Here is a 25,756-nt window from a genome sequence, read left to right as displayed (position 1 = left end):
TGAAAAGGCATAAGATTTATTTTCTACTCAGAATCTCTTGCTAAAAATTATAGCAATCTAAAACTAGTTTGATTTCTTTTTAAAAACTTATTAACTTGATTTATGAATTAGTCAAACTCATAAAAGTAAAAATAATAACAGATTAATATTTTGTATCAAAATGCCAAGCTAAAAAATTATTCTTACATACAATATATAACAAACTGATTATCATTTAAGCTAGAATACGCTAATAAAAAAAAATCAATAAAATTAAAGAAAAATTCACTGTCTAAAAAATTTAATGGATGAAAATTGTTTAAATTAGTTTCAACAACACTCTCTTTAAAATATAATTTGTTAAGCAAAGCCAAAATAAAAAAAAATTATTACAGGGTGGCCACTCAAATCAGATTTCAAATTTCCCTGATTTTTCCAGGTTTTCCAGATAAAAATCTTAAAATTTCCAGGTTTTTGTTTCTTTTTTCTTATTAAGTGTAGGATGTGTACAAGAAAAGTGTCTATATTATAAAATATTTTATTCAAAATGTTATTTTGACAATTTGGCAAGATTTTTTATTTATTTTTCAAATGTTTTGGTACAAAATTTTGAATCAAAAATCATATCTTGACCAACGAAAGAGTAAAATTAAATATTAATATATAGTTGGTTCTTAAAAAAACCATTTTTCAAAAATGTGTTATATAAAAATTAGCATTAATGCAACAATTGTAACGATTTATCGACAAACATTGCTGTCAGCGATGGTAAAAAAATGTGTGATTGGTTGGCTTGCTGAGAAAAGATAATTCACAGATTTCCTTGAATAGGAGTAGAAAGAATTTCAGAAAAAGAGTGCAATACAAAATCTATTATCAAATTATGACCAACTAATTTTTGGAGAATTTTATAAAGTTAAAAATACAAAAACATTTCGCCAAAATAGTAAAAAAAATTACCACCAAAGCATCGGAACAAACTTGAGCCATAAATGGATTCAGCCCAAAGACAGTATTTAAAAATAGAAGCTAATATCCTAAATCTTTTTCCACCTACACCAGAATCTTTCTTAAATTGCACAGTCCCATAGTGGTCAAAGGTTTCTGCATTCGTTTAGCAACAGTAGGAGAATTTTATGTGGCATTCTAGTTTAACAGCTGTAATGGAGCAAATTTTGATGCAAGCAAAGTATAGCTAAATTGATGATATTTCAACTGTTTGGCGATACATTTCCGTTAAAAAAGTGGATATAATGGATGAAATAATTTAAATTAAGAAAATTAGTAAATAATTTAAATTAGTGAAATTAAAAAAATTATCAAAGAAAAAATTTCCATCTTTTCTTTAAAATTCCCTGATTTTTCCAGGTTTTTATCCAAATTTCCCTGATATTTCCAGGTTTTTTCCAGTATAAAAAAATTCCCTGATAATTCCAGGTTTTCAAGGTTTTCCAGGTGGGTGGCCACCCTGTATTAATTGTCAATAAAAAATTACATAATTGGAATTACTTATAAGATCTCTAGCAGATAATAATTCATTTCAATTAAACTATTGTTTTTGCAGTATTATCTAAAATAAATAATAATTACTAATTGCCAAAGCATAATCACAAATACCAGATGCTGAAAAATTGCTTTGAACTATTACTTTTACTCACTAAATTTCTCAATATTCCTTACATAATAAAATAAACAATCATTAAAAATATATACTTTCTTCCCACAAAACAAAATAAAAAATTAACCTGAGTCAAATACTCCCTAATCTTGATTAAGAGAAGTTTTTTTGAAGAAAAAAAAAATAGACATCCAAAAACAACTGGGAACTGCAGAACTAGAAATCTTTTTGAAGCGAGAGAAAAGGTAAATAATAAGCTACTATATAATTTTAAAGCAATGCACAACAAAGCAAGTGGGGAAAAAATAAAAATTTAATAATTGTTTTTTTATATCATTCGATTCAGATATCTGATAATCTTTTGTTGAAAAAGGCAACAGCGAGGAAATTTAAACAATCTAGGTTAAAAAGAATAATTATACACTTGAAGAGAAGAATGTTTAACTATAAAAATAGAACAGCTAAAAAGGTTGATCACAGAACATTATATATCAGTACAATATTTTAAGAAAGATTTTACACATCATATATGCATGCAGAATTTCTACAAACAGACCACTATAATGTTGGCTAAGATAAATTATACTACTCTACTCAAGCGCAGTATAGATTGGAAAACCAAAATCCAAGCCCTATTTCGATCAGATCATATCCATATACGAATTTTATACACATACCTTTATCTCATCTTCAATTTTCTTTTTGACAGGGATTTCTTTCACTACAGACCCTTCCTTAAAAGTTAAATACCACATTATTATCATAAGTAGCACACAGTAAAAATATATATAGCCATAGCTTTTTGCCTCAGTTTCACTGCATGCCAATGAAGAAGTTAAGGAAAGATATTTATTCTTTACTTCAGTTTTAAAAAATTTGCTTTTTCAACACTTCAGATATCTAAACTCCCAGTTATGCTCTTTATTAGCAAGCTATGTTGTATTTAAGCTTTATAAGGGGTCAAGTTAATCACCAAATCTTTTATTTAAAGAACAAAATTTTGACACACACACAAATTTCAATCACCACACTTGCTTAAAATATAAACATATTAAGATTTGAAAATCTAATTTTTCAAAGAAATTTGTAAGAGCTTTTTTTCATGTCTTGAGCTTTTATGAGTTATTTATTAAATGTAGTTAAACTGAACTAAACTTACCTGTTTCAACTTCCAACTTAATTCAACAAATTTCAACTTAAGATTAAAAAAGCAAATTTTAAAAATATGGCAAAAATATAAAGAGTAATTATTTTTAAAGGAACGTAAAAAAGCAGGGAGGAAATAAAAAAGAAATGCCAAGAAATAAATATTTAAGCAAATACAAAAATTAAAAAATGTCTTAACTGAGAATTTCAGTTAAAAGCATTATGCAATTAATAAAGAATATGCATTATTGTAAGAAAATAAACATTAAATGTTAATATGACCATGCATAAAATTAAAAGATATAAAACAATTACAAATCGTAAAAAAAAAGATGTCTAGAAGTGCTTATTTACAGTGTGCAAATCAAGAGATAAAAATTATATATTATACAACTTCTGAAAAAAAAAATTATTATTAGACTGCAAAAACAAAAACTGCTGAAATAACTATGTACTCGTGAATATAAATAATACTTAATAATTTAATCTAAACTCAATAGTCTGTCCACAACCTGCAGATAGTCTATATTAGAATGATTTTGATGCATACGAAAACAATTTACTATTCTTACCGAACATCGTGGACAGTGCCACTCGCCATCGGGTATATTTTTAAGTGGGGGATTTAAGCAGTGTGTGTGATAAGCTGATGGGCAACTATCACAACATAGCAGCTCTCCACCATCTTTACAAACGCGACAGAATTCCATATGCTCATCTTCTTCTTGCTCTTGAATACCTTCCCCTTCCTGAAAAATATTTAATGCTTTTGTTAATCTTTATCTTTTTTAGGAGGAAGGAATGAATGAAAATAGTTTTCAAAATGCCTCACAAATCCCAAATACTAATCATTATTAATAGATATGTATGGAATTTTGAGAATTAGAATCTTAATTATGCCTCTATCAATATCATTTATTAATAGATATAAGAATGCAATTTTGAGAATTATAATCTTAAATTAAGCCTCTAAACGATTTCTTTCAAGCTAAATATTTTAAGAGATCAAGAAACAAGTAGATTTAGTGAGCATTGGAGAGGAGAGATGCTATGTTGCTACATAAATTCTTGTCTAGCATCATAAAAACACAAAATTAATAAATAAGGGTTGCTCATAGTATGCCTATAGCCTACCTGAACTGCAACATCATACCCATCCAGTTATGCTATCCTAGTTGAAATGTCTCACTCATCAAAAGCTACTGACATTTAAAAATTACAATAATTACAAAGATTTAAGCTATTGAAAGAAACAATTATACAAAAGGGTGGGAAATACAACATAGATGCTATATATTAAAGCAATGAAAAAAAATTGTATTACCTAATTTAATATTCAATTCATTTACATAGATTCAATTTCTTTTTTTAATAAAAATCTAAGTAAAGATGTCAATATTGCATATCAATGAGAGACAAAAGGCAATTGGCTATCAATATTAATTTACATACTTAGCAAAAATAATTAAACAAACAAAGATATTAGAGGTACTCCATGATCACCACCCTTAAAATATAAAGAATCATTGTTAAAAATGAAGTAAATAAGTATAAATATTAGATATTGCTAACTAATATTTGAGTGAGGAAATAAAAACACTATCCACAGTCAAATCACTACTATAGAAGGCAAGATAGAAAAACATCAAAACATTAATATTCAATTGAATTATATAACAGGGTGCATAGCCAAATTATACAACAAAAAATAAGCACCTTTTAAGCACTTTTCAAGCACTCAAAAAATATTTTTAAGCACTTTTAAAAAATACCATAATTAGGCAGGGTTGGAAATTTGACAGTTGACAGTTTTATTTTGTTTTAACCGTCATGTCAACAAAAAAAAAATTTGCATTGTTTTTGACAATTGTCAAAAATCACGAAATTTTGAATAATGTAAAACGAATGGCGTTTTCATACACTACGGACTGACAATACGACGAAATATATTGGGGTTGAATTAATTGTGAAAAAACCCAATGAGCAAAGCCCCTTTAAGAGCTTTTAAAAAACAAAAATTGGAAATAAGCACCTTTAAGCACTTTTTAAAAACGCTATGCACCATGTATAATTTGGAGATGCTTTGAATAATCGCTTTTCAGTTTTTCTGTCTCACTTATATCTCTCACTCAGAATATTTTTAGTGCTATCTTTCTGAGACGATTAAAAAGATTTTGATCTATTTCTTTCTTAGCTTAAAAATTTTTTTTTACCAATGTATACTTGTTTCACTTTACTTTAAAAAAGAATTCTAAAAGTTTATCTTAAGGGCGATCATTATGAAACTTCTTATATATCTACATAACAAAATGCAAACAATATAATATGCAATGAATAAATAAAATAGAATAGATTTTTAAGAAAATGAATCCAGTAAAACTTTGTTACCTTAATGTGTTGAGAGAATGAATTTGTTATGTTGAAACAAATGTGTATATTTAATACTTTATCATTAATTAAAAAATAAGCTTGCAATTATGATTTAAATTTTGTTTTTCAGGGAGCACTTCTTTCTTACTCACAATTGAGAACCTTAAAATCTAAATAAACAAGAAAACAAATGATCAGGGGTCTGTCTAGGTTTTTCTGAGAGGTACCTATTTTGTGAAAATTTAGACATAATTTGTGAAAAATTTAAAATTATATTAAAAAAATCAACACAAAAATATGGTAAAAATATGGATTTATCGTTTCTTAAGGGATACAAAAACAAAATTTTAAGAAAAAGTATTTTGTGAAACTACCGTTTTTCCTTAAGTTGAATTTGTGAAGGTACAGCTAAACGGTAGTAAATTCGGCCTGGACAGACCCCTGGTGATAGAAAGGAAACAATCTGGTTTAAATAAATCATTTTCCTCAATTTATAAGTTTCAAAAATTCATAAGTTTCAAAAACTCGAAACTAACATCCAATTGCATCCGAAAATCTTACACCAGACAGTACATTTCTATTAATATCATATCTAAGCATTTAATTCTTTTTAATTATTATAAACTACTTAGTGTTATCTGATTAATAATTTTAAAAGTAAATGGTTTATAACAAAAAGTAACATACACAATGTGGGCAGCTCCATTTACCCTCAGGGGGTTCTTCTAAATCTGGATCTAAGCATACCAGATGGTACGCCCTGGGACAAGTGTCACACAGAATAATTTCACCACCTTGCTGGCAGACCTCACAATAGTCCTGATGGTCTGTCTGAAATTCAAAGAACACGCATTTAAAAATCACTAAAAATTTAAGTGCCCTAAAAGTATCATAATAGTTAAAATGTCTATAAAAAACTTACATAAACAATATAGCATAATAATGATACAGAGTAATTCAAATTATAAGTATACAATGTTTCAAGTGTTAGGTTAAAAAAACTATTCAACAATTAATCTCTAAATCGGAGGGCACATATTTCACGAAAAATGTTTGATTCAACAGTTTAAAAGAGTAATTAGTTAAATACTATAATAGTAAATGCAGTAGTCTCTTGATAAACCAGTATCGGATTGCCACGCACAACCAAAAAAAAAAAGACACAATTGACGTTTTGTGACCATAGTATAGTGTAAACCAACCAGATTTCTACAGATAACGATAGAGAAAATTTGAAAAGAAAAACATTAGGAAGTTGGACTATTTTTAAAGTAAATGGATTAACAAAGATTCGACATTGAAATTTTGCAAGACAAGGTGTTCAGAAAAAACAAAGAATTTCACCCATAAAGTTGTCAGCTGTTTTTTCCAATTTTTTACTAATTTTTCTTCGATATCTCATTTGTTTTTGTTTTTTTTTCTTAAATAGTTAATTCTTTCTCTATCAAGCATTTTTTGAGCTTAATTTTATTTTATGATTTTTTCTTTTTTGAAGAATTAAAATTATTTTATTTCAAATTAAAAAAAAAGTCCACTAATAATTTTTTTTTTTTTTTTAAATGCCAAGCAAAAAGATTTATAATAAGAATCATTGGAGTTCATGCCACTAGGGTGACAATTGTTGCCATATGTTCTACACTGAAATCATAGGCAGGGCAACAAAATTGCCACATTGAAAAATGTTTGGAAGTTACAAAATGGTAACAAAAAATTTGTTGTACTAATTTTGTTTTAAGCATAGATTGGGTTTTAGTTTCCAAATTTTTAAAATGAAAAGTGTTTGGTAAAAAAAATTTTAAATGCTGAAATTTCAATTTTACACATGAGCTGTGTTTTCCATTAATGTACTGAAGGTATAATTATTAATCAATAAAACATTTTATGCTATTTTAAAATTGATGATATTTTAAATTTAACAATTTTTAAACTGAAATCTTTGATATAATATTTTATTAGTTCCTACTTACTCTGTTTTTTTCTTCCATTTATTTATTAGGTATCAGCATTTAAACCTGTAATGTTTAGTCTATTCATTAATATTATTTCAGTTTTCTTTTTTTCTCACTTATTTTAATAAATACTTATCTTCAATCAATATTGTGGGGTAATAAAACCTAACTAGTTTTTGGGTGTAATAGATGGCTTTTAATTTTTGATGTGTGTACCATACCATACATTATGCAATTGTAAAGCTAGATATATATATATATATTTTTTTTTTTTTAAATCAAGTTTGTCTGCAATTGTAAAACTAGATTTTTTTTTTCTAATCAAGTTTGTCTATCATTTTAAGCTTTTGGACCACTAAATGAATACCTAGATGGTTCCATTGGACCACCAAATTTCATTTTCATTTCAAAATCATTGAGTATTTTAATTCTTTTTCTTCCTTTAGCCTTTGAAAACATGCTCAATTTCATAGTTAGGACTACAATTATTACATGTAACTGAACATTTAACCTGAAAATGGCTATTTGAATTTTGTAAACATGAAGATCATAATACAATATAAAACATTATATAAAAATCTACAGATCACCTGTAAAATTAACTGCAGGCACAAAATAAACTTATTCCACAAAATACCACCAGTATATGAGTAATTCATTACACACATTGATTAACCTCTGATTAATCACAACACTTACTGATAGTCCACTTTTTGAAAAATCTTAAATCTATGCTTCAAAGCTTTTGGTTCAGTGATAATGTTTAATAATTGTAGTGAATTTCTCAAATAATAAAGGTTAAAATATGCGTATGAACATTTTCCATACAAGTACAGAGCATGGACACTTACCTCATATCCATCATTTTCACCCTCAGAGCCAGGAAAACTAGCCGTTGTTTTGGTTTTCTTTTTCTTTTTAGTTTTCTTAGTTTTACTTTTCTTTTTAGCGGGAGGTGGACTCATGTTTTGAGCTTCTTCTAATGCTGCTTCAAAATCAGCATCACTTTTATCACTATAACTTTCATCTTCTTCCTAAAAAAGGCAAAAAAATAAAGATTATTAATAACAAATTAAAATTCTTTTTCAGCAATTTCTTTTTAAAAAAATATTCTTGCTATTTAAATAGTAGAACATACTATAAATAAAAAGCATTTATTTCCACATATTTATGCTTGGTTATGAGCAATAAAAAAAAACAGGAGACTAGAAGTAAAAAAAAAAATAATAAAAACATAATTAATTGAAACCGATGAACAGAAAAAGAAAAAAAAACTTACTGAACTTTGCTTTTTTCTTTTACCAAAACTGCCAAGTTTTATTTTTAACATAGGAACTGATTTTCGGCTTTTTGACTTTTTTGGTTTGGGCGCTTTTTCCACTTCTGTAAAAAAATTCATAAAATTTTACACAACTATTGGCATATATTTCACAGAAAAATATACAATTTCATAAAACAAACTTTACAAATGTTAGCAGTAGTATAATCCTTGACACTGTATCACTCACTAATTTTTAGATCATAAATATATATAGTCCCTGCAATGAATTTTGTATTTTTACACTTTCCCTTTTGAAGTGCTTTGAAATGTTCTCTCCTCTTCAATTCCATGAATGGCAGGTGGTCAGCTTTCTTTGTAGTTTCCACATGAGACCCTTTACTTCTACACTTTCTTTTATTTTGTAACTGTAACTACCTTAAATTTTTAAACACTTGAACTTTTATTTTACCTTTTTACTTCTGTCCTAACTGTAACTTCTAATTTTTTCTAAATGCAACTTATCTTTAGCTTTTTCCTACTTAGGGGACAGTTAAATCTTAAACGCATGTATTCGATTTTTGTATCAGTTTCAGCTCCATGCTAAGCAGACTGCTTAACTTTCTTCATGTTCCCCCCTCTTGGGTGCTTGGAAAAATGACGCAAACCACATCATGTCTCACCGTTTTTTTTTTTTTTTTTGTTTTTTTTTGTCAAAATGAAATTTACTATATAATGCCCGCCATTGAGCTTTTCATAAATTCATCTACAGTTCTTTCAACAATAATTTTTAAAATTTTTGGCATTTCGATTTGATTGAGCCTAGAGAAAAATGACACGTTTTCATAAGTGGATTAATTAGAGCATCGTCCACCTACGATCTGATGGTTTTTGACAAACGGGCCTCGGCTTCCGACCAGATCACCACTCCTTCATGAATATTGCTGTTTTCCCTCGACACAAATTCCGGAGATCACCAATGAGATGCCTGGTCTAGTTCTTGTGCAGAGCAGATATTGATAAATGCTAAATAAAGATATTTAACTTCACCTACAAAAATGACTGGCCTATATTTTTTTCCCAACTGAACTAGAATAGGAAGAATTATGTTTTAGTGTTCTTTTTTTAGATTTGTATCATGATCATTTCATTGGGTTATTGCTGATCAACTATTCTTTTTATATACGATACGCCAAGGTTGCCAAGGATACTGCCGAGATACGCCAAGGATAATGGCCAAGGTTAATTTATTATTTTTAAAATAGTTCTTTTTTTTTCACTTTTTACCCAGCAATACGACAAAATCTAAAATAACTTTAAGCATATAAACACATATATAACACACATATACAGAAATAAAAAAGTTAAGACTTGAAGTACCTTCTTTAGGCTTAGGTTTAGGGACCACTACTCTATCTTCTTCATCCAAGATGGCTTCTCGGTTGGGATTATTTTCTAGGAACTCTCTCCATTTTGCAGATATAAGAGTAACCATTTTTGATATTGCTATTTTTGGGTTAGCTTTAGCAATTATAGGTCTAATATGCTGAGAGAAAAGTTTATAATTTGTTAAAGTCTGATAATCTTCATCTGTATAATCAAGAACAACATCTTCTAAACTAAACTCTGCACATATATCAGCTGAACTTTTCTGAGCCTGGAATGGCTAAAAAGAATTAGAAAAATATCTTATTTGGAAAAATATCTTATTTGAAAAAATATTTTATTTGAAAAAATATTTTATTTGAAAAAATATCTTATTTGAAAAAATATCTTATTTGAAAAAATATTTTATTTGAAAAAATATCTTATTTGAAAAAATATCTTATTTGAAAAAATATCTTACTTGAAAAAATATCTTACTTAGTTGAAAAAATATCTTACTTAGTTGAAAAAATATCTTACTTAGTTGAAAAAATAAAGATATTTTCCCAAATAAGACACGGATATGAAATATTAATTGTATCCATTAAAAAATAAATACAATAAAAATTATGCCACAAAAAGTACCTTTTCAACTTTGGGTTTTTTAGGCTTCCGACTTTCTGTAACATAATCACTGTCATCAGATCCCCCAACAGCAGATTTACTATCACTGTCCTGAAATAGTTTCTCTTTTAATACTTTTTCAAGTCATAAAAATATTTTTTACAAACATTTAATAACTTACTTACATAAAAATAATATGAATATATAGTATATAAATCGCCATCTCAACCAAAATTAACCAGAGTCAAACTTATGGCAAATTTTTATTAACCGCTTTTATAATCGTTAGAGCATTTATCGAAAAACTATTATTTAAAATAAATAAAATATACACCTATATCCCTTATTTTTAAGCTAAGTTACATATTTTTTTGCACCCACAGCGTGCAAAACTGGGTGTGTAGTCCAATTTTTCAACAAAACAAAAAAGTATTTTTGAAGTACCCCAAAAATATTTTTAAGCATTGTATTTTTATTTAAAAAAAAAAAATTCATATTTAGAATATGTGCAGTGAATAAATTTTTTCTTCCTATTGTTGAGAGTTCCTCAAAGATGCAAAAACATTTTCAAAGCCTATACATAACCATAATAAAAGTAGTTTCAGGCAAAGAACTCTATTCTTGATTTTATTAACTGCCATAAAAAAAATTTCCACAATTTTAAATATAAAGATGCTTATTTTATTTTTTACCTCTCCACTATCTGACATAGCCTTTTTCTTTTTCTTCTTTTTTCCTTTTTTTCGTTCGCTGTCTCCTTTGGCTTTACGTTTCTTTGCTTTTTCTTTCTTGGGTTTAGGAGGACTTTCAGCTTCTTCTATTTCTTCCTCATCTTCATCCTCCTCATCTGCTGCTGGGGCCTCATTTTCCTCAGGTGGACCATTTGAATTTTCTTCGTCAGCTTGGGGTGTATCAGGGGTTTCTTCATCCCCATCCTGATCATCTTGATCTTCTGGTAAAGTGTTATCGTCGTCACCATCATCTAGTTCATCTTCTTCAGTTCCTAAAATAACATAGGAACAGAAATTGTTAAAAACAATGATTTACAGAGTAATTGACAGTTATAAATTTTGTGTCTTTAACAAAAGAGATGACTAATTAATTGTCCAGCTGGCCAAAAAAAATAAAAAATTCTTCAGGCGTTAAAAAATAAATAAATAAAACAATATTTTAATGGGTTTATTTTACATATGTTAAAAAAAAGGAATTTATTTGTCAATTCCTTGTTTTCTCTTAATACTACTGTTATTTTTATAATTTCAAAATCTGAATATTTTCCAAAATTATTCCACCAGAGTTGGCACTCATTACTGGAGAGAAAAAATTCCCCGTATTTTCCCTGCACATCACAATATACCAAGATGAAACACAAATTCACAGCACTTTTGGAGCTATATTAGGATATTGATGTTAGTTTTAGTCAGGAACAGCTCAACATAATACAATAATAAAGGAATAATAAAGCTATAATAAAGGAAATAATATAATATAGATAAACCATCATCTTTAAATATTTCATAGATTAAGCTTTGAGAGACTTGCATTTTTATAAAAACAAAAATATGAAATAAAACTCCCACTTTCTAATGAAAAATTCAAAATTCCCTACATTTTCTTTGATATTTTAGATGATTTTTAAATTCCTTGTGGAGTGGTAACCCTATCTACCCTTTTTAAGCTAGCTAAAAGATTACACCAATGAGTCAACTTGTCATTGCACTTTCATTATCTTGCATTCAATTTATGAAACTAAGGACGATGCAAAATATTTCAAAATTTAATTTCAGTTTATTCAGTAGAAATAAAATTTATTAGAGTTTATTTAGAATGCTTTACTTTACTACCATATTCAATAATATAGCCGTAGCAGAAAGAAACATTAAGGTATTTGTATGCAGGGGTCTATCTAGGTTTTTCTGAGAGGTACCTATTTTGTGAAAATTTAGACATAATATATGAATAACTAAAAATGATATTAAAAAATTAACAAAAAAACATAGTAAAAATATAGATTTATCGTTTCTTAAGGATACAAAAATAAAATTTTAAGAAAAAGTACTTTGTGAAACAACCGTTTCTCCTAAAATTGAATTTGTGAAGGTACCGCTAAACGGTAGTAAATTCAACGTAGACAGAACCCTGGTATGTTACCTAAATTTTGTAATCTCAATATCCAAAAAAAAGTATCCCTCTCCCTTTAAGAGACAGTTATAAATCTTATGGCTCTTCTTACACATAAGGCTGTCTAACTATTAATTAATATTTTGAATAAAAATAAATAACTAAAGTTTTTTAATCTTAAATGAAAGCAAGTTCTTTTTAATTAAAAAATATTTAAAAGTAATAGAATAAAGAAAAGGATTAAAAACATTAAATTGGCTGCATACATATATATATAAAAAATAGTTATGCAAAGGTATATTTTAGCATTAATTACTTGGTATAAAATAAAATATTATTCAATCTTATTTTTTATGAATATTAATGCCGTTTTTAAAATAATTAGTTTAATTAAATCATTTGAATTTTCATTCTAATGTTTTTTTTTTAATTTCAAATAGTTCATCTGTGTAGAAAACTACCTTGGAACACAAATACTAAGACACATATTCACTAGGTTTTGGTGTCAAAATTATTGAAACTCCACTTTAAATAGTTCATTAATGAAGTAATGAGCTCTATAGCAAATGTTAGAAAAATATTTGTACGCAAGAACATTAATTAATTGATAGTGATCATTTTTTTAATGCAACAGTACCGTTAAGATAGTCTAAAATTGATCTCAAACTGTTGAGTTGCTCAGTACTCCATTGATAGAATTCAGCCAAAAATCATTAATTTATTTTTAGAATTAAACTCTAGAATTAAAAATAGAATATTGAATTTTTTTTTATAAATAAAATTCGTCCTAAGTGCACTTCATAGTATATTAATTTTTTTTTAGTTCGTTGTTTTCCCTCTTTAAAAGTAGTCTGGTACATGCATACTTTACCGAAAAATATTCTGGTTCTTTCCTTATCATAATTAGTCTGCAACTTGCTTATTAAATTAATACAGCATTAAATAAAATTAAATACAATGAAAATCCCAGAAGCAGAAAGTGCCTAAAACTGCGACGTACGTCGCAGAACAAACGAAGTCCTGCAGAACAATTTGTATCTTGAATACTTCTGTAACCATTTTTATCAAGAGAGCTTCTAAAGAAAGCTATAAAAGAATTATATTCAGAGATTTCAAATTTCATAAAGTTTATGACTTTTTATATTTTCCATTCCCATTTCAGAAGCAATTTGTGAATCGTGGGGATCCACGATTGACAGAATTGTTTCGAAAAGACCAAATGCTTTCGATGGAAATGAAGAAGCTGTTGGAACAACAGACCAGCGAATGTTTGTGTTTGCAAATGGTGCACCATCTGGGCACTTGTCCCTTGGAAAGATTTTTAAGGCAGCCCTTATTTTAATGTTCGGACCTTCATATCATAGGCATTTTATTAATAATTCATCATCATCATTAACAAAATTTTTTACTTCAAAAGTTATTGAAAAAGTAACAAATCAAGAATGTTTGCCTTGGTTTAAAAAATAATGCAGTGTATCTGTGTATGATCCTATATTTTAATAAATGAAAATATAGTATTTTAACGTAAAGTTGACTTTTTTCGCTGCGAAATACTTGCAGAACAGTTGTTTAAATTAATAAGTCTTGTTGCAGAACATTTGAAAATATTCTGCTTCTGGGATGAAAATATTGTAAATGAATACTGACAACAGAAAAATTTCTTAAGATAACGGAAAAGTGATGTATAAAACTTAGACCAGCACTTATTTCCATTTATGCTTTCGATAGTCTAATATTTTAAAAAGAAGTTTCACTAACTTTTTATTTTAACTTGTTCAATAATTACATTAGTTCTGTTCCAATACCACGGAGCTTTTAGCAACTGAACTTTTGAGAAGTTTATCATTTGGCAGGTTTATCCTAATTGTTGAATTTTCAATTGATTCAATTCATAATTTCCATGCGAATCAATATTTTAAATATTTTGTTCATAAAATTAAAATAAAATAAAAAGTTAAAATCTTAAAAATAAATAAAATTCATCAATTTGACAAACTTAAGAACATTTCTACTGCATGTGGTTTGATTATTTTACTTTAAATGCACCAATCAAATTCTCAATTTCAAAATGCACATTTAATATGAATTGTTATTGTGATAATAAAAGTGGCAAAAAGATACTGTCAGTAAACTATTGAAAATATTTTGTATTAAAAGATTTGGTAATAAAGGTTTAAATTTTCAAAGAATTTGAATTCAACATAAAATAGTCGATTTATAACAAAAAGAGAAGAAGAAAAAATATCTTGACTCTTCTCTTAAAATGAAAACTGATTTAAACTTCTACATTTGGTTTGGTCATTCTTTTCAGTTTGTTACATAGTCAGAGCTATTAGGAGCAAGTACCCAAACCAGTGTTAAGGAACTGACCCACTAAGCACTATTTAACTTATTATAAATGTCAGAAAATGGATTTTATGATGCTATATTTATTTATTAATCATAAGCACAATTTAACTTACTTTAATGGATTACATGATGCTATATTTATCAGTCATCAATTCTTTTATTAAAAATTATTAATTATCAATTTTATTTCTGCAACTTATTCAAATAGATATTATTGCAGGAAAGCTATGATATCTACACATTTAAAAATTATTTGTAGAAATGCAGATTCTCCATAGTATTTAAACTTAAAAACAGAAATCTAATGAGAAAATTTTATATTTTTTAAGATAGTGCTAATTCAAGCTAAAACTATTCATGTAAATAAAAAATGTAACTTAAAGATTTTAAAAAAAAGTAAAAAAGATGTTTTTGTAAAAAAAATTATAGGTTTAAACCATATTGGTTTAAATCAGCCAACCCTGCACAAAATATTCCTAATCTGCAATATACAATTATCAACTCTTCACTCACAATATTTAATAACAATTATGATCCTAAATCCTTTATGTTTAGGGTAAAAAGGCAAATATTAGATGGCTTTAAAATATGATTGATATTGTCAAGTTAAACTTCGTTAATAATCATGCAATAAAGTTATATTTAAAAAATTTTAATGTTATAATATCGAATGAAATATTTTAGCTGATCATTTTAACTTGTGACGAAAACTAACACGGATTTCATGACATTGTAGATTAAGTTTTTATTTTTTAAAAGAGGATAAGTATTATTGGAAAGAAGCTATTATAATAAGAAAAAAATATTTAAAAAAAAAAAAAATTCTTGACAACATATCCAAAAAATATCTAATTTTTCTTTTTAGTACAATAGGATTTATTTATGTTATGAACAGGTCAAAATCTATTACACACCATAAGATCTATTACAAATAACTGAACTGATAAAATTTAAATTTTAAAAGTAAAAGCAAATATCTTTTTTGTTACAGTTTAAGTTCTAAATAAAGTTAACAGATTGCAATAATTTGTTTCACATTGTATATCATTTCTCTTATGAGCTCACTTGCCAATTTTTTAATTTCATTTTTATAATTTCATTTCATTAGTAATTAATTTAAAAACTTCACAATTCACATAACAATTTAGAAATTTTTATTAGAGCCAAACATAAAATCTATGAAATTTAGAAAATAAAAAAACAGGTTTAACACAGTTTAAATTTTAATTCATAAATCATTTCATTTTTGAAAATTATTAAATTTTAAAATTATTCATGGTGATGACGCCCTCTTTGTTGAAGAAATGGGTGACGCTTTAAATGAAATTTTTAAAAAAATTAACATTCTATTTTTAGAGACAAAATGAATCACAAATAAAATCTTTTTATTCTAATAAACCTTTATTTATTCAAAATGCACTTAAATTGCAAATGGAGGGTGACGCTAACAATTGTCTAGATGAGATTTCAAGAAATGGCATTTATTCATTCTATTAAAATAAAATCAATATGAAAGTTGACCCCCAAGAGTCGATACGTCTTCCAAAAAGATTACAATACTCTTGTTCCCCCCTCTTAAAAGCTGCCCAAAGTAGCAGTGGACTCGCTCACAGCCTCGATCCGGACGCAACCAGCTACGCCATATTAATATGTTAATGAGTAATACTTATCCTAATATTTATCCTCCTCTCCTTCTTCTACGGTATAACATAAATTGTATTGTTTTTAATCGCTTTAATCATCAACTTCATAGCACTTTAAAACTATTAAAAATAACTTCTATAGGCATTTTATAACTCATCTGACACAATCAAAACAAAACCCATGTGGTTTCACACACCGGCAAGTGATTTACTATCAACTCTACGTCTTCACGTGTAACATCGTATATAAAGCAAAGTAAATCAGCTTAAATTATTCAAATTAATAAAATTAATCTAATATTTAAAAAATGCAACTCAATATACAGCATTATATTTAAAATCGGTGAGTAAAATCAGTTAATCAAAGCAATAGATAAGAAGAAAAAAAACACCAATTGAGTTCCCGCGAACGATAAGAATGATAGCGATTTTTGATCTAACGTTTAAAAAAAAAAGTTGCAAATTATTTTAAAATCTTGCCTGCTAAAGAATCATCTTCATCGTCATCTACGCCAACATCATTTTCTTCAGATAATTCTTCATCTCTTCGTAAAGGAGTAGGCATTTTAGAGTTCAATGGTGTATCCGACGTAAGCACTTACAAACACTTCCAGAAGACGTCTATATGGGAAATGGTAATCCTCATTCCCCCCCTCGGAAGAGAAGAAAAAAACTGCGCATGCGTTACCTGGCTTCTCATTTTGAGATTTTAAAACCTTATTTTTCCTTTTGAAAAACTGCGTATGCTGCTCTGCGGAAAAATAATATGAACAAAAATTTTTTTTAGGAAATAGCGCATTCGCGACTGCGCCCAAGCCCTGCTCGAAACTATAATTAATATGGAATGTTTATTTTTTTTTTTAAATATTGTTTATAATTAATAATTTATAAAGAAATAACATTCTATAGCAAATGTTTATATACCTTCCAAACATAATTTAAATATATATAGTCGTTTTTTAATAACTCTAATTTTTGATTGCTATTTTTCTAATACAAAACAACTTTTCAAAATTGAGTTTAATTCGATGAAAAAATTATTGAAAATCTTTGGTTTGTACTATCCTGTAACTTCCATTAAACTTTAAATTTACTTGCCATGATAACTACCATAACGTACGACATAAAATTCTTTAATTTTCAAACAATAGTCTTTTTTTATAATGCTTAATAAAAGAAATAAAATTTTATACAACATTCCTTTTTAAATTAAGAACGGCCTATTTATTTGCGTTCTAATTCAGACAAAATGCAAGACCAATAACAATCAGCATGGAAATCAGAAGCATCGTAAACGGGCATCTTGACAATAGTCCAACTAAACTTCTCATAAAAACATACATTGAATTAAAATTTATTAATTAATTGATATTATTATTTTGATAATATATATATATATATATATATATATATATATATATATATATATATATATATATATATATATATATATATATATATATATATATATATATATATATATAATTATTAAAAATCGTGTCTAGAATTGCAGGATTTCAACTATTAGCAACATATTAAACATATTAAAATAATATATTTTTACTATTAAAGTAGTACATTTTCTGAATAAAATTATTTTTAGATCCCAAAAACAAGTAAAAGAAAACGCTGTCAGTTGTGCAACTTACCTTCCTTTAAAAACTGATATAAATTCATTCGAAAATAATATAAATTCATTATAATGCGAAAAAAAAAGAAATTTAAATTACAAAAATATCATAGAAGATAAACACAAATATTATTAGTTATTCTGAAAACATTATTTATTCATTTATTTATTATATTTTAAAATGTAAATTTTAAAATTTTTTTAAATGTAATACAAATTTAAATATAAAATTATGTTTTATAACTTAAAAATTCACTTTATATTTTTAAGAGACTAAATTAGAATTAAAACATTAACAACCTTTACTTAAAATGTTCAATATAAATATCTTTCTGTAACATGTTTATTAATGTTGTTATAATTTTTATTTCAACTCAAAATATTTTTACTACGCAAACCAGTTGAAGGGGAGTGATACAAAATATCACTGATTAATGTTAGTTATAAGTACAAAGATGCCTTTGATCTTTTGAAAATTATATAGACGAATTTGTATAACTATGTAAACAAAAATATTACTCGATTCAATATAACGACAAATATTTAAATTGTAATGTATTACAAATTAAATTATTACATTTATTAAGTTAACTAACTTATGAAACTAATTGTGTTATAAAAGGAAATCTTGTTTTAAAGGAAATACTTTTAATTCTTATCGTACAGTGACCAAAATAAAAAACGAACCACCCTGAATAACTTTTGATCTAATGATCGGATCTTCACGATATTTTTAGTTGCGAAATCAGTACACAAAACCCTATTTTCTCTAAATAGACTTGCTCTTTTTTTTTTTTTCTTTTTTGTTGACAAATTTGGATTTCTAATCCCCAAAAATTATTAGAGAATGCAAAGATATTTTATAACATGTTATAATAATACAAAGATATTATTAGATCATAAAGATCCAACTCCATGCAAATAATAACTTTTAGTAAATATTTATTATTTTTTATCACTATATTTAATAGCAGTCGAAAACAGCTTGAATTGTAACATATACAAATTCCTGAGTAATCGTGAATTCTTGATAAATCGAATTTTAAAAAGTCCTATTTTCGTATAAAAGTTGTCGAAAAAAAGGTATGTTTATTCGGAGAAAGTATGTTTTTGTGTCTGATTTCGTAACTTAAAATATCATCTGCACTAATTAATAAGCATATTTGAGGTCACTGTCTCAAATCATTGTAAAACGTGAATCATTGTGAAATGTGATCATTAGATCAAAAGTTATACAGGGTGGTCCTTTTTCTTTATTTCAAGCACTGTACATAAGAAATTAGAAATATTTAATATGAAATTAACATTTACTTAGTTATTATATTGATACTTTCTTTTATAGGCGTCGACGGTGTCAAATTTTTGAGGGAAATGAATTTGAAATTCAGTCGCACGAATTCTCTAAATTTCACACATAATAAAAAAATTATTTAAATTTGCTAAACGTCTGCAAAAAGATAAATATGTTTCTTGAACTAACTTTTCATAAATTTAAATCGATGATGATTAGTGGCATTTTTTTTTTTTTTTTTTTTTTTTTTTAATTTGTCTTAAATAGTGAGGGAGACTTGAAAAGATTTCCAATTACGACGATTAGATTTCTTAAACGACGACGAAGGACACTGTAGAAATTTTAATGTAGCATTAATCGGAATCGACAATTCTTATACGAAAAAGAAATTATTCTCGTCTTTATTATCGAAATTCTGTGATCTTTTTATCAATTTAATAAGAAATTTTACCACCAGTGACTAATTATATGGCATGTAGGAATATGATTTAAACAGTCTAAGATACTTAAAATAAGGATTTTCTGGTTAGTAAAAAAAAAATTATAAACAACAATGCCAAAACTAATTTTGCAAAAGCTTTACAATTTTTCTTCATAAATTTAATAATAATGGACGTTTGTAACTTATATCATAGTATGTTTCCGCTTTGTTTTAAAATACTTGAATACTAAGTTTTTATAGTCACTCCGAGCTATTAAACTTGATAACACCGTCAAATTATCGCCTATGTTGTTGTTGTTGTTTCTAATGTCACTTGCCACACGGGCAAGCCTGCTTGGTGAAACCGAGCAAATTTAAGGCAGAGTGTGAGTTTCTTGTTTTTCAGTGGCGCCATCCTATGGCCAAGAATTCGTCTTCAGCCACACGTCACAGCCTGTTTTATAGGGCGGACCCATTCACACATCCATTCATTCAATCACAGATCGCAATTTTGACCTGAATCAGAGAACGATCGAACACAGTACCCCCAGAAGTATTGATTTATCGCTTATAACTTTGTGAAACAATAATATTAATACCCTCTGAGTACTCGATAAAATCATTAATATAACATTACTTGAAATCGGGTTTGAACATTTCAACCACGGAATCCACAAATCAAACAAATAAAATTATTCTTGCCTTTTTCTTCGAAATTCTGTTATCTTTTTATTCATTTTATATGAAATTTTACCACCAGTGGCTCACTGTACAGCGCAAGGGCGCCGGCAGAATAATATAAAAGGGGGTGCAACCCTCTAACAAACTGCCCTCCCCTCCCCCCGAAAAAAAATTAAAATATTCTGCTATTACATTTTGTTTTGTTATTACATATACTTTCATCTGTTCATTTTTTCAAGATACATTTCTTCATTGTTAGCAAGATATTAAAAAAAAAAAAGTACGAATTTCTTGTACTTACAAATTTTGCCCAGAGGCGATCGCGCTGGCGCTGGCATAGCTACTGATTTTGAAGCACAAATAACTACAAACAGTAGTTTCGTATACTAAGGTGTTTGTGCACGCTTAGCATTGGTATTTATTGGGTTGATGAAGTTTTACAGTTGCGAGAAGTCAGCTTGTGTTATACACCTTTGTTAAACTGAATAACTAATAGAAAATATAATATTATTTACATTTTATTAAATGAAATTTAAAAATATAGCTTAGATATCTGCCAAGTTTGTGAATGCTCAGTGTGCATAAGAAAAGAATCAAAGATGACTCAGAATTCATTGAAAAAGTTAAAACAGATTTGGACAGCAAACAAGACGATTACAATTCTTGTTTGATTAAGCAATTTTTTTAATTGTTATGTATCAATAATTACTTAATTATTTGTTTTTCCATGAAAATATGTTTAATAGAAAAATTTTATAACAAAATTTTTCTGTATCTCTTTAATTGTTTTTAAAAAAAAGCCAGGGGGGTGCAAGTGCACCCCCTTGCACCCCGCTGCCGGCGCCCTTGGTACAGCGTAAGAGGCGATTTAAGGAATTTAAGAGACTTGAAATGATAATTGTTTGCCAAGTAAAAGGAAAAAGTTATAAACAACTATATCAGGGCCGGGATAGCCTGGTCGGTAGGGCGCTGGGCCCATATCCAAGAGGTCGTGGGTTCGATCCTCGCCGGCCGAAGACTCCCCGTGTAGTAAATGGTGACTGATGCACGTTAAATCTGTCGAGTCTCAAAGTCCTCCATGTTCCCACAACAAATCAAAACCTCTGGGGGTACTGATCCAGGAGTTTCCTTGTCTTCTGGATTGGTTCAAAATTACAAGGCTACGGAGTTGAACGTAAGTAGTCGTAAACCCATGAAATTGGGTCGACTGTTCAACGACGGTTATAAAATAAAATAAAAACAACTATATCAACATTAATATTGCGAGAGCTTAACAATTTTTCGTCCTAACTTTAATACTAATGGACCTTTGTAACTTATATCAAAGTATATTTTCGCCTTGTTTTAAATTACGTGAATACAAAGTTTATATTGTCACTTCGAGCTATTAAACTAGGTAACACTAAAAGATTATTGCTTATAACTTATTAGTAAAACAATAATATTAATACGTTCTCAGGACTCGGTAAAAGTATTAATATAGCATTACCTGGAGTCGGGTTTTAAAAAAATTAAAAAAAGAAGTAAAAAAAAATTGTAATAAACAACTATATCAACATTAATATTACAAGAGCGTTACAATCTTTTATCATGAGTTTAAGCTTATCAAATTTTAAAATTTAATAATAATAGACCTTTGTAACGTAGTATATTTTCGCTTTGTCTTAAAATAATTTAATACATATAAAGTTTAAATAGGTATTTTTTTACCTGCCTCCTTCCTTTAATTTAATTTAGTGTCAAGAACAATCAGATGTAAGAGCCACAAATGGTTAATTCCTCATACGTTTCTCAGATAAATTACAATTAAGTTAATAGCTTTTTTTGTTAATAATTTATAAAAATTTAAACTTTTAAAATTGTTTGAAATATTTTCTACTGTTCAAGTTATCTAGTTTATTTCCTTCTCATTTTTTGCCAAAACATGATAACTGTGTATTAAAATTAATATAACTGCTGAGTAATTCAGCTGATTAAAAATTAAATCTATTTTACGTTTTATACACGTTCATGTCAATCATGTAGTCGTGTTTTAGATATGTGTGAGCAAAAGGAGTTATCAAAACATGTTACTTGAACAATAGTTAATGAGGTCGGCAAAAGACGCTTTATCGGCAACATATTCATTAATAGCCAAAAATGAAAAATGTTTTGTGTCGCCTTATAAAAAAAATCTCTTTGTTGAAAAAAAGATCCCGTAAAAAAGAAACATAAACGAAAAACGATAATAAATAAGTTAATAAATATTTCATAATTGTTTATTAAAAAAAATGACATTTTTTTTTCAAAATCAAAGGAAAGAAAAAAAAGATTTTGTAGTATGCAAACCTGACCACCTAACGTTTTTCTACATAATGATTACTACTGATTTTCTACTGATTATTCAAAATGCTATACATTAAGTACGCAGAATTCTATAAAGAATGCAAAAATACAATGCGCAAAAAAAAAGAAACATTCTAAATAATTTTTGATTGAATGATCGGTTATATGCTACATAGTTAATGCAGATGATATTTTAAGTTACTAAATAAGACATAAGACTTTCTCTGAATAAACACACCTATTCTTAGACGGAGTTGGATTTCTTACTCTCAAAATATAAGAAAAGCTACAATCTGGGTAATATGGTGTCAATAGCCGATTAAAATCTTTTCTGTTTTCCCCTGTATAAGATATATTAAAAAAAAAAATGCACAACCATTAACCGAAAGCCAACTTTTGAAAAATATCAAAGAAACTCAATTTCAACTAAAAAATATTTATCTGTGTTTATGATGAGAAAGTTGATATGTCATTGCATTTAATGTATAAAGAACATATAAGAAGGAAAAATTTAAGAAATCTAATTATGAATAAGAAAAATTCACAAATATTTATAAAGTGATAAAAATTACCCAGTCGTTTACTGAAGGTCGAATTACGGAAGTTCAATTTTGACTAAAAAAAATTTTTTGTGTTTATGAAGAGAATGTTGTTACGTCACTTCCTACGTGGAATTAACTTTTTAAGTCTTTCATTTTGCATTAAAATATGTTTTATAAATGCATCTATATTTGTGTTATAGGGGGGGAAAACAGAACTATGACGACCCTACTTTTATTTGCTCGAAATATATAATGTATGTTAGAACATAAAATAAAGAATTACTCAATCATTTTGTGATTATTAAAAGCTCTTGATTTCTTTAAAAAAATTTCCTTCATATTGTTATGAATTTGTAAATGTGTGCAGAATTTTGTGAATATTCTTTTATTACGGAGCTAAATATCTCAGACGGACCCTAAAGAAACAGTTTAATAAGAAAATTTGTAAGAAAGTTAACGTGATTTAAAAGAAAGTACACATGCACATAACGTTCTCTAACGTAATTTAAAAGGAAAAATAACGCCTGAACATTTACTTTACAAGCTTTAGAAAATAATGCCTAACGAATTTTTATACAACCTCTGTGTTGCAACATTTTTGCCGACTTAGCGATAATATTGGCGACTTAGTGAGTATTTTGGCCACAAAATGGTCGTTCTGGAAAATTCGAGTTTGAAAGCACTAATATTTACCGAACGGAATTACAGGAAAATTGTCTAGAAGGCTGTTTTTCCAAGGCTCCATCCCGTCGTAATATGAAATTATGTTCGTTTTTTTTTTTTTTTTTTTTTACTAATAATATGCTATTTATTGACGAATAATAAATATGCTATTGCTAGAAAATCCATGTTTCAAAGCAATAGGTCTAGTATTTGCTGAACGGAGTTGAATTGTCTAGTCTAGAAGGCTGTTTTTCGAAGGCTCTATCCCGTCGTGATATGAAATTATGCTTTTTTTTACGAATAATATGATATTTTTATAACTGCTCTGAGCTTACAATTGTTACTCATGACTGTTAGTTTAGCAAGTCAAGTTTAGCCTATCTAAATATAGCGCTGTCTGCGCTTAATTTAAAAATATCAAAATGGAGAAAAACCACAATTTTGTGAAAATGGAAATCGTTTGCTGTAATTGAATGATAAATATAGTTTTAGCGATAGTCTAAGAAATAGTTGCTGCTAATAAATTTCTGTAGTCTTAAGGACTGTTTTATTCGTCTCCAAACAAAACGAACCCCTGTGCTCGTACAATAGTAAGAAATTTAAAAAAAAATTACTTCTAATAATTTTAGAGAGACATAATAGGCAAAATAACTTGTAATAATTAGCAACAAATTATAATATTCTTTAAAAAAATAATTATTTTTCTTATCACAAATGAATGTAAAATATACAATAATGTATAAATTGATAAGTGAATGTATCAAATTTATGAATGAATCATGAATTTAATCATTATTCCTTTATCGCTTGCTACAAGACATTTAATGAAAAAATAAAAATGTGGAAATATTTACGTTTGCGAAAATAATTATGGAAAATTAACGAGTGAGGTATAAAGGGGACATATCCGTATCGTGATCTATCGCGCCAACTACGATCGCCAAGGTGCCAAATATGTTTTAAACTTGCTAATTTTTTTAAATAAAAATGTAGTTGTTTGCTCGGGGGTGACTAAGAGTAATACTTTTCGAGTTAGTCCCTTATTGTGATGTTGTTTTTAGTTTCTCGCTGCCCTCTGTCCAGAAGTTGCCACCTTGCTGTGGAAGATTTGGCAACTATTCTGCCACCGTTCACGATACGGAAATGTTCTCGGTTTCAAATTCAAAATTTTTACTTTATCTTTCATGGATAGAAAAAATAGAAACATGGATTGAGCAAATAAAAGAAGAAGGGTTACAGCAAAAATGTCAGGAAGCAGCACATGCCAATTTTCCCATATCAGTGCTAATTTTTAGTTTTCCATAATATTAATGCTGATATTAATATTAATGTCATAATATAAGCGTTGTTTTTCAAAGCTCTGACTCCAAGGAAAATAAAAAAGCCATAGTTTAAATGCCTTACACTTGAAGCAATGTGATGATTTAAAACTGTATATATAATCTTGCCGAGAAGAAATATCTGAGCTTTGTAACAGACAAATAACTTAAATATTTTAAAAATTAACTTTTTTTAAAAATTGCCAATTTGGCGACATTTTTTCACTTAAATGAAAATAATCAAAAACACTGATTTATTTTCAATTTTTGCAAGTTCTTATGAGCCCAGGTAAGGCAGCATTGGAGTAAGTTTTTAAGTATTGAAAAATTACACCACAAACACTTTTCATTTTCACCAAACTGTGGCTTTTCTCCATATTGACATTTTGCTTTTTCAAAATAAGCGTAGACAACGCTGACAATCATCAATTGATGCAGTTTTTACAACCCATGATTTGTAAT

The 25,756-nt window shown here is 27.6% G+C and overlaps 1 protein-coding gene across 10 annotated transcripts in view; it reads right to left on the bottom strand.

The window, feature by feature from the left end:
* Mi-2 (chromodomain-helicase-DNA-binding protein Mi-2 homolog) overlaps positions 1-17,047 on the bottom strand; it is a 73,439-nt gene extending 56,392 nt beyond the window's left edge. The window contains exons 1-9 of one of the 10 annotated variants that reach the window (XM_087153124.1): positions 16,903-17,047; positions 11,002-11,312; positions 10,331-10,420; positions 9,701-9,986; positions 8,342-8,445; positions 7,914-8,096; positions 5,801-5,944; positions 3,316-3,492; positions 2,275-2,331 (exon numbers count right to left, since the gene is read on the bottom strand). In XM_087153124.1, coding sequence (XP_087009250.1) covers positions 2,275-2,331; positions 3,316-3,492; positions 5,801-5,944; positions 7,914-8,096; positions 8,342-8,445; positions 9,701-9,986; positions 10,331-10,420; positions 11,002-11,312; positions 16,903-16,987 — 1,437 coding nt within the window. In that variant the 5' untranslated portion in view covers positions 16,988-17,047. The remainder of the gene's footprint in view (positions 1-2,274; positions 2,332-3,315; positions 3,493-5,800; positions 5,945-7,913; positions 8,097-8,341; positions 8,446-9,700; positions 9,987-10,330; positions 10,421-11,001; positions 11,313-16,902) is intronic. The other 9 variants (XM_087153125.1, XM_087153126.1, XM_087153130.1 and 6 more) reach the window with 9 other exon arrangements.
* Between the last annotated feature and the right edge of the window lie 8,709 nt (positions 17,048-25,756).

Source organism: Parasteatoda tepidariorum, chromosome 10 (genome assembly GCF_982258835.1).
Source record: "Parasteatoda tepidariorum strain Cologne lab strain chromosome 10, Ptep-v5.0, whole genome shotgun sequence".
Classification (NCBI taxonomy): Eukaryota; Metazoa; Arthropoda; class Arachnida; order Araneae; family Theridiidae; genus Parasteatoda; species Parasteatoda tepidariorum.
This window is presented reverse-complemented; position numbering and strand designations above follow the sequence as displayed.